This window comes from Crinia signifera, chromosome 3 (genome assembly GCF_055691185.1).
Source record: "Crinia signifera chromosome 3, ASM5569118v1, whole genome shotgun sequence".
NCBI classification, from domain to species: domain Eukaryota; kingdom Metazoa; phylum Chordata; class Amphibia; order Anura; family Myobatrachidae; genus Crinia; species Crinia signifera.
The window spans coordinates 267,290,507-267,307,853 of NC_139219.1; the positions used below are offsets into that span (position 1 = coordinate 267,290,507).

Sequence of the window (17,347 nt, forward strand, 5' to 3'; positions counted from 1 at the left end):
TAACGGATCCGTTCCGGACTTAAATAGTACACATCGCATCGCATGCCTTGTGAATGCAGTGTGCATGCAATGCGATGTCATGTGATGAACAGCTAGTACAAAAAGTATGTGCAGCACATACTTTTTGTACTGTACGATGAGATGCACGGGAGCGTGCATCTCATAGTACAGAACGGACCGTCTATGGGCAGCTTAACTTATATTTCAGACATTTAGGGGGAAATTTACTAAAGGAAATTTGTAAAAAAAATAGGTGTATTTGTATTTAGAAATACACTTATTTTTTTACATTTACTATCCCGAAAATACAGCACTTCGTATTCGTATTGATAGCACATCAATACGAATACGAATTTCTGTATTTTCGGGATAGTAAATGTCAAAAATAAGTGTATTACTAAATACAAATACACCTATTTTTTTACAAATTTCCTTTAGTAAATTTCCCCCTTAATATGGCAATAAGGAGCTGTCTGGCTGGTACTTTCTCCCTCTTCAATGTATCTCTCTCCTAGAAAGGTTGTAGCTCCCAGAGACAACGGCCAGTGTCCCTCAGCGATAACACAACTTATTTGTGATAGCCCAAATCATGACTGACACCTCACCTGACTTTTTACTCCAAAGCTTTGACTATACAAATTATTAGAATATTGCAAAGAAAATATTTGTAACATATTCTTTGTATTTTTCATATACTTTATATACTCAAATCTATGGCAAATATGTTAGTATAATAGGACAGGCTCTGCCTCACCTGCCTCACCCCAAGATGGGTCACTTGTCCACTTAACCTGTATGTTTAGTTTATATATTGAGCTGGATAACATCAAATAATATTTATTATTATTAATTTCCCAAATGAGAGTATTATTATTATTATTATTATTATTATTAATTTATTTATTAGGGTTCCACAGCACAAAGTACATAAAAAAATTAGCTAAACAAGAAAACAAAGATTTACAGTACAAGACAATGTAGGACAGTACATAGTATAGAAACATTGCTGCATCAACTGACATGACTTTAAGATAAGCATCAGGGTATTAAAAACTGAGAGTTAGGTGCCATTGTAGGGAGTTTGGAACCGAATATAGTTTGGGAAAGAGAAGGAAAAGCACATGAGGGGAGAGGGCCCTGCTTGGGAGAGCTTCTATTCTAAAGGGGAGGGGCAGACAGACCGGGGTGAGACAGATGGGGTATACAGTGAACATGGAACAGATGGTTTATATGTTAGTAGCCTCTCCATATGCAAATCTTAGTGTGCAGCCATGATAGAAAAATGTATATCTCTATAATCTCTCTATCTTTAATATAGTCTTTTATGAACACATTATACACAGTAAAGTCTGGTAAACGATCATTTCCATATAAGAAGTTCACTGTGCACAAATAGTACTCCAACTCCATTTGAGTATACAGGTCCTTCTTACCTCCAACTGCTGTTTATTCCAAGAATGTAGCTAGCAGGAGGAACATTATATGCAAATTGCAAGGTCTATTACAGACCAATAGGGTTCTCTGTAAATCTGGCAGCTTGTTAACACAGGGATCTTTCCTTTCAGAACACAGGAGAGTATAATGCATCTATTCGCCACTACAGGGCTATCTTCTTGTGCATTCTGGTGAATATCTTTGTTTATAGTTCCAAGCCTTACTTTAAAAGTCATTTACATTCTTTTCAGCAGCCATCTTTATATTCGTTTCAGTGCCTACAAACATACACAGCTATGAACGCTATATTTTCCATGTGTTCCAGAGATTGTCATCAGCTGTTTGGATGTGTCCCATACTTTGTATTATATTTGTACATTCACGTTTTAATACTTAATACTCCATGCTTGATACAAGAATGATTTTTTTGCCACCAAACCAGCCATGAATGAGAGGTGGTTACCAAATATGAGAGAAGGCATGTGGTCAGTTCATGGTCAAAACCAGGGGCGGATTGGGAATTAAAACCAGCCCGGGAAATATCTTGAGGCAGCCCGGGGGGCGGGGAGGTAGGATGTTGCGCGCCGCAGGCGCGCCCATTTTTTTGGGGGGCGTGGCCTAGCAATGTGGGGTGTGGCCTATTTTAATGAGGCCACGCCCCATTTTTGACGCTGTGGGGCATGGCTAGTGGCTCTGAGCTGCTGGCTATGTCCCCGGCAAGGACAGAGAGAGTGACAGCAGACAGAGAGTGACAGCGAGGACACAGAGAGAGCCACATATGTATATTGAGTATCACTGTGTGTGGCAAATGTATAATGGGCATCACGGTGTGTGGCCTATGTATAATGAGTCCATTATACATAGGTCACACACTGTGATGCCCATTATACATATGCCATACACCGTGATGCCCATTATACATAATTGAAATGTCAGCCGAGAGGGGAGTATGAGTGCGTTCTGCGCTGCACTCTCCTCCTGTCCCTGTCTCTCAGCTCATCATCAGTAGTTCAGCTGCTAGCAGCCAGTGGTGGGTAAACGGTGCTGCCAGATGGTGTGCCCACAGTGCAAATGCACTGTGGGCAAGGCACAACTGGCACACAGATAGTTACGTCCCTGTGTGGGACACAGATCAGGCTGCTTCTGCCTCCACCATACACAATATTATGTTGTTCACTAGTGTTTAATGACAGGGGGCATGTGTTGGTGTTGGTGCACTGCCCTCCCCTAAAACAACCACTGTCTGCCAAGATAATGATCTTTCTTTTACTTACCATGTTCTTGGTCTTCTTTCTTCTCCTTCTGTCTTTCTCTTTTCTTCTCCTTCTGTCTTTCTTCTCTTTTCTTCTCCTTCTGTCTTTCTTCTCTTTTCTTCTCCTTCTGTCTTTCTTCTCTTTTCTTCTCCTTCTGTCTTCTAGGGCTCCTCGCTGTATGCTCCTCACTGAATGATGCAAAATGTTATGAGGTGGGAGGGGGTCTCTTTTCAAGTGTAAAGGCCCCCCTCCACTAGTGCACTTTGGAATGTTTAATCCGATGCAGAGCAATCAAATTAAATTAAAATGTAAAATGGAGGTAGAATCTACCTTCATTTTACATTCCCTCTCCCCCAGGACCCAGATAGCAGCATATTCTACCAGGTAGCAGCATCTTCTACATTCATACATACTACACCCACTGCCGCTCTCATTCATACATACTACACACACTACCGCTCTCATTCATACATTCTACACACACTGCCGGCCTCATTCATACATTCTACACACACTGTCACCCTCATTCATACATACTACACACACACACTGCCGGCCTCATTCATACATTCTACACACACTGCCACCATCATTTATACATACTACACACACACACACACACACTGCCGCCGTCATTTATACAAACTACACACAAAGACACCGTTGTACATACATACTACACACTGCCACCCTCATTCATACATACATACATACTACATACTACACACACACACTGCCGCCATCATTTATACAAACTACACACACTGACGCCATCATACATACATTCTACACACACTGCCACCATCATTTATACATACTCCACACACTGCCACCCTCATTCATACATACTTCACACACACACACTGCCGCCGTCATTTATACAAACTACACACACTGACGCCGTCATACATACATACATACTACACACTGCCACCCTCATTCATACATCCTACACACACTGTCGCCCTCATTCATACATACATACATACTACACCCACTGCCGCTCTTATTCATACATACTACACACACTGACGCTCTCATTTATACATACTACACACACTGCCTCCCTCATTCATACATACTACACACACTGACGCTCTCATTTATACATACTACACACACTGCCTCCCTCATTCATACATTCTACACACACTATCACCCTCATACATACATACATACATACTACACACACTGCCGCTCTCATTCATACATACTACACACACACACTGCCGCCGTCATTTATACAAACTACACACACTGATGCCGTCATACATACATACATACATACATACATACTACATACTGCCGCCCTCATTCATACATACATACTACACACACACACTGTCGCCATCATTTATACAAACTACACACACTGACACCGTCATACATACATCCTACACACACTGCTGCCCTCATTCATACATACATACATACTACACCCACTGCCGCCATCATTCATAAATACTACACCCACTGCCGCTCTCATTCATACATACTACACACACTGACGCTCTCATTCATACATACTACACCGACTGCCACTCTCATTCATAAATACTACACACACTGCTGCTCTCATTCATACATACTACACACACTGACGCTCTCATTCATACATACTACACACACTGACGCTCTCATTCATAAATACTACACACACTGCTGCTCTCATTCATAAATACTACACACACTGCCGCTCTCATTCATACATACTACACACACTGACGCTCTCATTCATACATACTACACACACTGCCGCCATCATTTATACATACTCCACACACTGCCGCCCTCATTCATACATACTACACACACTGACGCTCTCATTCATACATACTACACACACTGCCGCCATCATTTATACATACTCCACACACTGCCGCCCTCATTCATACATACTACACACACTGTCGCCCTCATTCATACATACTACACACACTGTCGCCCTCATTCATACTACACACACACACTGCCGCCGACATTTATACAAACTCCACACACTGATGCCGTCATACATACATACATACTACACACTGCCACCCTCATTCATACATCCTACACACACTGTCATCCTCATTCATACATAAATACATACATACTATGCACACATGTAGGAAGTGGTGCTTCCTCCTGCACCCACAGGAGACGGCGTGCACGAGAGGCAGATTCCTGGCACGGTCAGGAAGCTCCGGGTCCGCCGCTGTATTCAGGTCCGACCTCGGCTGTCTTCCGGAAACCCAGCAGCAGCAGTGCTGCAATAAGCCCCACCGCCTCTTCCTACCGCAATAACTTCCCTCCCAGTCCGCCCGGCAGTACACTGCCCCCCCCCCATCTGTCAGCCGGAAGGGGGATGACGGGAGCGACGGAGTTCCCATGGGCGGAAACAGACAGCTCCACTGAGCCGCGGCGCTGAGTAGACAGGGGAGCAAAGAAAAATAAGTAAATCAGTGCTCGAAGAAAGTTCCTGGTATACACATACACACACAAATACACTTCCCTGAGACCAAAAATTATTATTTCTGGCAGTGCCACTGCCATATACCTGCCTCCTTTGGCCGCCCTCAGACCTGCTGCTGTCTGCCTGCTTCTAACGCTGCTGCTGACAGTCGGCTCACCTGCTGTTGCTCGAGTCTTCAGCTGCCGGGTGGAGGGGGAACGGGCGCTGGGAGGTGCAGCGCGCGCATGCGCAGCAGCCCTCCCGCAGCCATTTTTTATTTGGGCAAAGTGCCCCTTCAAATGAGTTGTGGGAAATGGCCCAGTTTTCCATTGGGCCAATCCGCCCCTGCCGGAGCCTGTCTATTCAATGCCACCTCTGAACTGGGGAAAATGCAGAATTTTGTTGGGTGGGGGAAGGGGGGGGGGGGGTTCTGTGCATGTATTGTATGTACTGTACATCATTACACACACACTTTTGTACACAGACATACTGTACATACATGCTGTACATACATACATGGCATACTTACAAAAACATCACACATACTACACACTACAGACACAGACAGCACATATATACACACTTCAAACACACACACACACACATACAATCATCAACACACATACAATCATCAACACACACATAGCATATACACACATTACTTACATATATCATATACATACATACAGCATATACACATGGCATGCATAGACACAGCATATACACACTGACACACACACAAAGCATAACATAGCACACATATACAGCATGTACACAGACACACACATAATGTACACACTGACACATATAGCATACAGACACACACACTGCCCTCTCAATATCAGGAGAGCAAATGCCAGCATAGTAACAAAGCCCATAACAAAGGCATTTAACACTCACCCCTTCCCTGCTTGCTTCAGGTTCAAGAAACTTCCTGCATCCCCCGGCCTCGTGGAGTACAGCCTGAGAGGAGCTGAGCTGCACGCTGAATCCACAGCTAGCTCCCCCTGCTGTCAGCCAGCAGCACAGCAGTAAAAAAAAACTCACTAGGAGGAGGAAGCCGCCCGAAGCTGTCAGCTCTGTGAATCGGGCTGAAAGCACCGCGGGAGGTGCTGCGTGCGGCCGCACATGCGCACCAGCCCTCCCGCGGCCATTTTTAAATTGGTCACAGCTGAGGCCGGCCGCGGCCATCTTTGATTAGAGTACTTTGCTGCGGCCGCGGCCGGTAACCGCGGAGATGGCGGTTCGGCGGGCCGCGGCCCAGCCAGGGAGGGTGGGCGGCCGCTAAAACTTTAAAATGTGCCGGCCCACCGGGAAACGGCCCGGTTTCCCGGTGGGCCAATCCGCCCCTGGTCAAAACCAGTGGTTCTCAAACTGTCGCAAAATTCCTTCTCAAATGGACAAAACCATGGGCCTTATTCTGATCTGAGCTCAGTACAAATTTGTTCGGAAAATGGGCAAAACCATGTGCACTGCAGGTGGAGCAGATGTAACCTGTGCAAAGAGAATTAAATTTGGGTGGGGTGTGCTGAAACTGAAATCTAAATTGCAGTGTAAAATTAATGCAGCCAGTATTTACCCTGCACAGAAACAAAATAACTCACACAAACCTAACTCTCTCTATACATGTTACATCTGCCCCACCTGTAGTGCACATGGTTTTGCCCATTTTAAGAACAAATTTGTACTGAGCTCAGATCAGAATAAGGCCCCATGTGCACTGCAGGGGGGGGGGGGGGGGGGCAGATGTAACATGTGCAGAGAGAATTAGATTTGGGTGGGATTTTACTTCAAAGTGAGATTTATATTGCAGTGTAAAAATAAAACAGACAGTATTTTCCCTGCACAGAAACAAAATAACTCACCCAAATCTAACTCTCTCTGCACATGTCACATCTGCCCCACCTGCAGTACATATGGTTTTGTCCATTTGAGAAGGAATTTGCCATTGCTAGTGAACCAGAATAAGGGCCTGTGTTAAGTGGCACCCTGGGATGCCTTGTAGGACTTGCAGGGGTGCCCTGGGTTGGTGGTACAGGACCAATTCAAGTTATTTATGTCCAATATAATAGTAAAATTGTGCACAAACAGAAGTGAGTACCGTCCATTATGACATAACTGATACTAAGGATGAGACACAATTATTTTAACTTAATATGTGTTTCTAACTTTCTCCATGAGACACCTTTAGGCTCTGGGTGCCACAAAATAATTAGAGAGATGTCTACTTTAGGATTAAGATTCCAAGTGACTCAGTGATACCCCTTTTAGACATACTACCTGGGATTTTGTCCAGGTTTACCCGGGATTTTCAACCCAGGTCACTCCCGGGATTTTAGTAACAGACCCCTTTTCACACTACACCTCAAATCCGGGAAAAACCCGGGTATACCCCTTTCACACATAAGCCAGGCTTTTCAAGCACTTCAGTGTTTCATCATTAAAATGGAAAGGTTTTATTGTTCCTCAGTGAGAAAAACAAAATAGCAATCTAGCAAATATGATACCTTTTAATGGCTAACAAAAATAAATGTTGTTAAAATGCAAGCTTTCGAGACTTCTTAGGTCTCTTCCTCAGGCATGGTATAACAAGGTCGGCAGCAAAAAAAAGCAACATCACATGTTTAAAACTGAAAAACCCGGGTAAACCCATTCAGACATAAGCCGTGTATTATACCCGGGAGTTAAATACCGGGAAAAACCCTGGTCAATTGCAGGTGCTCAGTATCCGGGAGTGAAATCCTGGGTATACCCTTTCATACATACGCTAGTCCCGGGTTTGGGCGCGTTCATGTGAAAAAACCCGGGGTATGAGACTCCTTTACTTACAAAAACATAGGTCAATCATTAGAAAATTGCAAGGAGACAGATAGGTCCTTGCAATTTGGTTTTGAGTGGTTACAGGGTTACCACTATTTCGTATATCCACCACAAGGCAGCCAATTAGCGGACAAGTAGCGCAGACTCTTTTTCTTTTTGCAATCATTAGAAAATGTTTAAAACCATATTCATTCGCTAACATTCAATAAAACACTCCACAGTACGAAATTCTTCAATAAAGACTCTTGGTCAAACACCTGCCCCTCATTTGTTATCAAGGCCACTATCTCTGTCTCTTCTTCCTGAGGGCAGAAATGAGAAAGAACACAGTAATATACAAGCCAAAGACACTTTTCAAATAGATGGAAAGCAGGAAAACAGTTGAGTAATATGTTACTCCACTGCAAGTACAAGTGAATGAACCATTATAATGCTAAGAGTTTCAGGAGTAAAGTTTGTTACAAGTGCTAATTTCCACTTGCAGCCTAGGACCACTTTGGGAAGTGGGCCTAGGAAATTCCCAGATAAATCTATTGCATGACAACATTTATACTGATTCCCTCTGTATGTTCATCTAATGGACCATCTGCTATTAAAACTACGTTAAGCAAAGGTACAGGGTCACTTAGATCTATAAAACAGTGGTTTTCTTTAAACAATATACGTTATCATTGACAATATATATCTGTTATACTGGACATTTGTTTTCTATCCAATGAGTAGAGCAATGTTCAAAGTTGTGGTTATAGTTTTCTATGAGTTACTGTCTTGCAACTATTAGAACTCTAATATTGTCTATAAAGCTTAGAGCAGGGGTGTCAAACTCAAATTCATCGGGGGCCGCATCAGCAGTTTGGTCACCCTCAAAGGGCCGCTGTATAATAATAATGCAATGACACCACAGGCTGCTCCCGCTGTATAATAATAATGCAATGACAGCACAGGCTGCTCCCGCTGTAAAATAATAATGCAATGACACCACAGGCTGCTCCCGCTGTATAATAATAATGCAATGACACCACAGGCTGCTCCCACTGTATAATAATAATGCAATGACAGCACAGGCTGCTCCCACTGTATAATATAACAATAGTAATGCCATGACACAAATTATTATACAGGGGGAGCAGCCTGTGGTGTCATTGCATTATTATTATACAGAGGGAGCAGCCTGTGGTGTCATGGCATTACTTTTATATTATACAGGGGGAGCAGCCTGTGGTGTCATGGCATTATTATTATTATACAGGGGGAGCAGCCTGTGGTGTCATGGCATAATGCCATGACACCACAGGCTGCTCCCCCTGTACAATAATAATGACACCACAGGCTGCTCCCCCTGTATAATATAAAAGTAATGCCATGACACCACCACCAGATATATTGTTTTTTTATGTAACTTTCTGTATTTTATCCCTCAGGCTCCTTTACTGTGGCTGCTGCTGCGGCTCCAGTAATTTCAATTCCACTCTCTGCGCCGCGGCCTGTTCTGCTGCGGCCCCCCGACTCGGCCTGCCTTCCTTCCTCTCTGCAGACGCGTGGGTGGGAGGCGTCATCGTCATGACGTCCCCACCCAGCGTCTGCCACTGCCTCGATAAGAGGGAACAGGCTGCCGGGCCCTCCTCCACGTAGCCGTGGAGGCCAGCGGCCATGTTCCTGTGGCCGCAGACATCTTAAAAGACCACAGGAACATGGCCGCCGGCAGTGCAAAAAAAAAACTCTCAAAAAAAGAGAATAAAAGGTGAAGGCTGGCGGCGGCTGCGCGGGCCACATGACGAGGTCTGTCGGGCCGGATTTGGCCCGCGGGCCTTGTGTTTGACACCCGTGGCTTAGAGCATATTAATGTAGTGATACCAAAAATGTAAGTTCAGTTTCGCTTTATGGTGGGATGTGTTAAAGTCCAAGGGTATTATTCAGACCTGATTGCAAGGTTGCAAATTGACAGACTGGGCAATTATCAATAGACTGCACATGAGTATGGATTTTTAGCGCGTATACGCAAGGCCTTCAATAAAAATCATGCTACTTTTTTGATTGCTGGCCGTACCCAAGTTGATTGACAGAGAGCTGACGCTTGAGAGTGGTAATTGGGTAATTCTGGGAGTGTCAGGGAAAACGCAGACGTGCCCAGGCATTTTAGGGGAAGGCAGGTGACGTCAGCTCTGGCCCCGATCCAACTGTTTGTATCGCAGCCGCCGAGAAAGTCCTGGGCTTCAAATTATCTATTTTCTTGATTTTATTGTTATATTTTGTACCACTATAGGAATTTATTATCTATTTTTCCTTTTTATAATGTTCAGAAGGCTGTTTACTAGTATATAATAGTCATGGCTTTAAAAGTTTGAATCCCTGTCACAGGGGAGCACTTACATAGTAATGTATTCAGTGTTTCCAATTAACAACTGTTTGCTGGTAAATGTATTTCACTGTCTAGGAAATCATATAGTGTGACACCAGACTATAGGTGATACTCACATGGGGCTCTGCTGTTAACAGATCCTTTCATTCTAAAATGAAGACACCTGGAAAGGAGGAAAGAAATAATTCACCAGTTTGTATTATGTCCCTAAAACACAATGGGAGGGATACAGAGGCCAATTTACCTTTACATATTTGGTGCTTATTGCTCCGAAACACATGTTTTCCTGGGATAACAGTTTCATCCCCACGTATTAAGGAAGGATCGCAGCTTATGTCTCCTATATCTGCTGCAGCAGCAAACCCATAGGTTTCTATGGGTGCCGGACGGGTTCCTGACGGTCAGGATCCCGGCAGTCATTTACCCGCTGCCGGGATCCCGACTGTCAAAACGCCGACAGCCGGGTGCCCTACGACCCCCATAGAGGGAGAATAGAACAGGTGGCTCACGTAGCGAGCCACCGTGCCCACAGCGTGGCGAGCGCAGCGAGCCCGCAAGGGGCTTTTTTGCGCTCGCCATGCTGTCTGACTCCGGGCAGTCGGGATCCTGACGTCGGGATAATGACTGTCGGGATCCCGACTGTTGGAGTCCCATACCACACCCTATGAGGGATGCACTGCTGTCAGATTCAGAAAGCTCCGGAAGGTGAAGTATTCACAAACTTGGTCCCAGCAGCTCACACAACAATTGGCAGAAAGTACATCCCGGGCAAAGGCCACCACTTATTCACAATCGGCAGACCACGCATGTGCAGGAGTCCCAACACATCAGTTAACTCATCGCAGGCACAGTTTCAGGGACATAAATGTATCCCTGTCACCCGGAGGCAAGTTGGAGGGTTGTGCCCCCCCCCCCCCTTAAAAGTAAAAACAAATATGGTGTGTATGTGTGTATATGTACGTCTTACAGAATTATATAGACGTGCTCTCATCCAGTGTACAGCAACAGGTGGGAGCCATCCGGTGCAGGTGTCAGCAGGTCTCCTAGGATGGAGCCAATTAACTATGCCGCAACCTCGTATTGTTTTTATTATTATTAGTTTGATGTCTCCAATTGGACAGTATTCTCCCTCTTTTCACTCCCCTTTCACTTGCTCTCTCTCTCTTTCTTCCCCTTTTTGTTTTTTACTTCTTCTTCAACAAGTCTGGTTGGATTAGCATTTTAGAAAATGTGAAAATGATAGTAGAAATGACTTTTTGAAAATGATATTACAATTTTTTTTATTTGTGAATTTCATTACGGAACTAATTATATTTATATTAATATCTACTTGTTAATTTTGTGAAATTTGATCTGCATCACTGTTCTCAATGTATATTTGTCATTTTCTTCTTAATAAAATCGTGATTTAATAAAAAAAAAAAATGCAGTAGTGTGTGTGCCACAGTGCATTGTTGGAAGAGCAGTGGTGACACTTGGATAATGCTGTGAAGTGAACCACACAGGTGCTCCTGTACATGCAGGTGCCCCTTCAGAACTTGGGGCCTTATTCTGATCGGTGCGGATATTCCCGAATTCTTACGGTGCGGGCCGCACGCATCGCTGTGCGGCAGCGTGCGGGCATCGTCCGTAGAAACGCCCACGTGTCCTCCGCATTCGGACGGAGTCACTCTTTAAAAACAGGGCGTGTGTACGGACGACATACAAACCGTGCGTGTGCGGGGGAAACGTACAGATTCTTGCACGGTCTTCCCCCCACAAGCACGGTCTTACCGCGTCAGAACGTACGGAAAGCTGTCCGTACGCCCCGATGCGGAGTATTTACGCACAATCCAACACTTTTGTACTGAGTACACACAGCGATCACATGACCCACTTAGGCTATTAGGCAACCTCCTGAAAAAGGGATTGTTATCAATTTCAATCAATTAAATGCTCATCTATACTAACCCACATTCCTACTACATTCATGACACACATTAACCCTTACAGCATGTGACCCTAACATACATCTATATACACTATGTACATTTTGCTTATGTTAAACATTTTAAACAACTTACACATATACTTTAGCATGTTAGGAAAAAACACTGACAACTTAGAACTTTCAAAAAATATTTATTCACAAACAACACTAACAAAATGAAAATTAATTTTCTGCATCAATGATGCTTTCGATGAGGCTCGACATTTGCCGCATCAGGCCTCGTAGACGAAGGAGGGCCCCACGGCGACCCTCCTCTGCTTGGGCAGGCTCATCTGTTGAGGAAATTCAAAATTAAAAATGACTAATGATATTCCTGCATACATTTAACATAGTCAAACCTACATTTGAAACATGCATTCTGAGAGGTGTGTGTGTATATATATATATAGATATATATATATCTATATATAACTAGATATATATACACACATATCTACCTATATATATGAGACATACACCTATACATACATGCATACATACTACATAGAAAGCCTGATTTTGGCCCTCTACCCTTTACTCTGTAGAACACCTCACAGTCATACTGCTCCTTCTCCATCCAAACCCACCCATGACTAAGCTATGAGAAGCATGCCACGCGCAGCCCCAATCACAAATCGGCTTACAAAGTTCAGTGTCTCTTATATGATGGAGCCTGGCAGGGGAGTGACACAACTCTCAGGAATGCTCAGTACATTTGTGCAATCAAGCATGGCTTGGCTGCTGATATTTTGCTCCAGAAATCATTGTCAGAATGCCAGTTAGGGGAAGCTGCAGCACTAACCCACTCCCATGCTCAAAAACATTACTAACACCAAATACACACACAATTATGGTGCAAAACATACATGCAGTGGTTAGCTAGAGGAGGGCCCAGGGGCACTCACCACTTGTTACTCCAGTCTAAGCCGCGCCTGGCCATACTCCATTTATGCCATACGGAATCTAGTTTACAAAGATCATTCACCAGTAAACTCTACTCACCTATATGAGCCTACACATTGTATGCAACCAGCAGGGACATGTAACCCTTACATGAGCAACTCATCTCTTTCTTCCTGGATACAGATTAACTACACAGGTTCAGTGGCACTTCAATTCGACCTGAAAGCCATCCGCACAACCTGTGTCATTAATATGTGTCCAGGATGAAAGGTATGGTTTGGGCACCCTATCTAACCCCAAAGTGTGTCTGTTGCTACCCAATTTGTTGTTTGCCTTTATAGTATTTTCAAACTCATTTGAATCAACAGTGCTACATATCAAATAGTGGATGACAAAAGGAAGATCGAATCTTTATGTATACATACCACTTTCGGCCGCCTGCTCCACCACACAGGCCTCCTCATCCTCCCCCTCTTCCTGGGCCTCCTCGGCCGCCACGACCTCCTCCTCGGCCACCACGACCTCCTCCTCGGCCGCCACGACCTCCTCCTCGGCCACCACGACCTCCTCCTCAGCCACCACGACCTCCTCCTCGGCTGCCACCTCTGCCTCCACTGGCCACTCAGCCTCCTCCACTCCTTCACTTTCCTGGGCCTCCCCTTCGTCCTCGCCCATCGCTGGCTCCACCTCCTCCTGTGCCTGGGCTGCCTCTGCCTCCTCCCGGGCCTGCCTTGCTCGTGCACGTGCTGTGTTTGGGAAAAACGATAAAAGTGCCAATTAGTGGTAATTTGTATTAAGCCTTATCAACCTATAAATGCAAAGGTTAGAGGTACTGATACTTATACATGCAAACAGCTCCTCAGTGGCCTTTACAAAACACAGCCTGTAACATGGCAGGTATGCTGTGACATTTGGCCCATTGTAAGCATCACAAGCATTAATCCTCCCCAATAACATATTTTATGACCATTACAGGGTGTCAATCAGGAAGTAGCACTCATATATTGTATGGCATGTTTAACTCATGATCAGGCTGCTGACCTTAGTGGATGAAATAATGTCAGGTAAGCAATCATGTACAAATACTGTTGAAATACTCACATCTAGCAATGCTGGCCCTTATGCTTTCAAGCCTCTCTGGCTCCCTGCGCCGGAGGTCGGACCACCGCCGCTCAAGCTGTGCTATGGTCCGCCGCACATGGGTGCGGGCGTATATCCGCCGGCGGGCCACCGCATAGGCAGAACGTTTCTGCCTATTTGTAATAAACGGGCCAGCACGGCCCAGCCTGGTCTCCATAACGGAGACCAGTGCCCTCAGTTCGGCTGCAGAGAAGGGTGCTGCTCTGCCATAAGCCGCCATTTTAGGAGTGGCACAAATTTAACAATCATGTGCTGTCATTGGTTGATCAGAGTGATATTTGGTATTAACTTTATTGTTCATTTTTTACACTAACAGCGTGTATGCGCCCGAACAGACGGCTAACCCATTGCATCGCACACCCATCCTAAACAGTGTAAAATAAGATGGCAACATATATCTAATCTATAACATTCACCAAACATGGGTATAAGCAACAGGTGAAATAGTGTGCATCTCTAGACACTTACACCTAACTCAACAAGGTACCAAACAGCTAATGTATAATGAAGGCAGACCTTTTCCCAAAATGAGCCCATGCAGCCATGTGTACACTTACCTTCTACTGGGCCATACTACAGAGGTGGAATGAAAAGTAGCTAGCATCTAACCTGAATGTGGAGTGCTTTCACATGTGATTTGGATGCTAGCACTGATTACTTGTGGCTAAGTGGTGGACTGGATTGACATATGGAATGGGTAGTGTCAGTTGTACTACATAGCAAACAAGTGCACAGTACAGAAGTACATTCAAATATACATGTCATGTCTGACCTCAGTTGTATTTGGTCATTGGTGTTGGAATCTGCATTTAGCAAATAAATCAGACTTACTGAGTTTGCCAGGTTTTTTGGGAATATTTTTCCACACCAAGGGGCGGGCCGTATGCGCCGCACGGTTGACGCTGGCGTACGGGACACGGCCGTACGGAACGCAGCTTGCAGCTGATTAACGCCAATTACAGAAATAGTATTTAAAGTGGTCCTAGAAAGGCAAACACTTGTTGCAAACATGCCAGGCTCAGACTCAGAGGAAGAGCAGGTGGTGCAGAATCTGTTGTCCCGCATGGAGGCCAACACCACCTATGTACCCCTCAACCCAGAGGACCGAGCTGGCCCATCAACAGCAGGCCAATCAGCAGCTGGGCCATCCTCAGCAGAATCATTGGGAACACAGCAGGTGGCTTCCCAACAGAGTAGCCAGCCCAGCACTTCAGGTACAGCAACCGGTGGGCGTGGCCGTGGCAGTGGCAGTGCCCGTGCCCGTGGCCGCAGTGGGGCAACACGGGAACCAACAACACGAAACATGGCATTTGAACCGCGGGAGCTTGACATCCTGGTGACCCGGGCACGTGATTTAATTGAGTGTCCTGCGGTGAAGTTGACACACACAAGGAGATGGAAGATCTGGGAGGAGATAACGGCGGAGATTAATGCAGTGGCTCCACAAGTTCGTCAGACGGAGCACGTTAAGAAGAGGCAAGTACATGTGTGTAAAATTTGAGTAGGACAAGTCCAGTAATGTTGACATTCAATATTAGATGGAGTTGGGAAATGGGTGTTCACGTTGCTTGGACGCACAGACATGTAGGCCATGACATTGAATTGATAGTTATTGGAGGGTGACTGTTTTTGTATCTTCTAAGGATTGGTTTGAAAAAAGAATATAGTACGTTTGGTGTCAGTAGGCACATGTTGTATTATGTTTCAGATTGCAATGGGTGCTACAGCAAACATGAGGAGTTACATGTATTAATATGTACACTTTGATTGCAGGTGGCACGACTTCAAAGGCAACCTCAAGAAGAAATTGACCGAGCGGTGGCAACACAGCCAGACCTCTGGGGCTGGCCCCATGCCTGGCAAGCTGGAGCTCACCCCCCTGGAAGAGATGGCCCAGTGCTGTATAGCAGTGGAGGAGGTCCGGGGGGTGAGCACTATAGACAGCGAGTCCCCAGCGGAAGTGATGGCTTCTACTCTTGAAGGTAATTATTTGCCAGGCCATAAGTAGATGTTTTAAATGTTGCATGGAATGTGTGGTAATTTGAATTTTCTTGTTCAACAGCATCGCCACCGCTTGGTCAAGATTCTCTTGAGGAGGTTGTGGAGTCTGTGCCACCTGGCCCCAGTAGCAGGCCCGTGCAGCAGCTGCCAAGATTGTCTGCGGCTGAATTGTCCATGTGGGGCCGTGTGCTGGATAGTATTGTGCAGCAGGGAGAGTCGGCATTCGAGCGGGTGCGTAGGGCCAAGGAGGTGCTGCAGGGTTTGACCACCAGCCAGCAGAGTATTGCTGAGAGCCTGCAGGCTATGAGTGCCAGCCAGCAAGCTATGGCTGGCAGCCACCAAGCTATTGCTGGTAGCCTGCAGGTGCTGGCTGATCAAGCCCTGCGGCAAAACGACCTCCTCCTCCGCCATAATGAACTTATGGTGGAGCTAGTTAACAGCAATAGGGCCCTAATGTCACCCGCTTCGGGTGCATTACCAACCTCATCACTCCCTGCTGCCAGAGGGGGAAGAAGATCCACCCCCTCACCAGCATGTGCTCCACATGAGCCACCATCTGACTCTGGCCGTGGACGAGGCAGAAGAGCTGCTGCACGTGGCAAGGAGCCTGCCAGGGGCAAACGTGCTCGCAAATGAACTTGTGTCCCCATTAATCTCCTCCGTTATGTCTTCCCAAATCTTCCATTGAGCTGTGTGTGTCAGCATCCTGTGTCCAAATCCGTGCCCAGGGTCACCACTTTTGCCCGCGGTTCAAATGTCATGTTTGGTTCCTCTGTTGCCCTGTTTCAGTGTGCTGTACTTGAAGTGTTGGTGCTGTACTTTTGTTGTGAAGCCACCTGATGTGTTCCCAATGATTCTGCTGTGGCTATTTATTCTTTATTATGTAATTTTTGTCCTGGTATGGTACCATTTGTTTTGTTATGTATTTTCAATTATTGCCAAAGTTTGTTTAATAAATGTTATTTTGGCCCCACAAATGTCTGTATTAATTTAGACATGCAGAAGTGGCATGTGTATTAGTATTAATATTA

The 17,347-nt window shown here is 45.3% G+C and overlaps 1 protein-coding gene across 1 annotated transcript; it reads right to left on the reverse strand.

Annotated features, from left to right (window-relative positions):
* Positions 1-12,455: 12,455 nt before the first annotated feature.
* On the reverse strand, positions 12,456-16,540 carry LOC146062997 (uncharacterized). Its single transcript, XM_083175003.1, has 2 exons — positions 13,601-16,540; positions 12,456-12,565 (listed from the first exon to the last, which is right to left on the reverse strand). The coding sequence occupies exons 1-2, from the start codon at positions 13,848-13,850 to the stop codon at positions 12,456-12,458; spliced, it is 360 nt and encodes a 119-aa protein (XP_083031129.1). The 5' UTR covers positions 13,851-16,540.
* Positions 16,541-17,347: the final 807 nt, after the last annotated feature.

Excerpts from the sequence above, each read along its gene's own strand:
- LOC146062997 (XM_083175003.1), bottom strand. The coding sequence starts at position 13,850 with ATGGGCGAGGACGAAGGGGAGGCCCAGGAAAGTGAAGGAGTGGAGGAG. Across the intron at positions 12,566-13,600 it reads GGAGCAGGCGGCCGAAAGTG|ATGAGCCTGCCCAAGCAGAG; the intron begins GTATGTATACAT and ends TTTCCTCAACAG.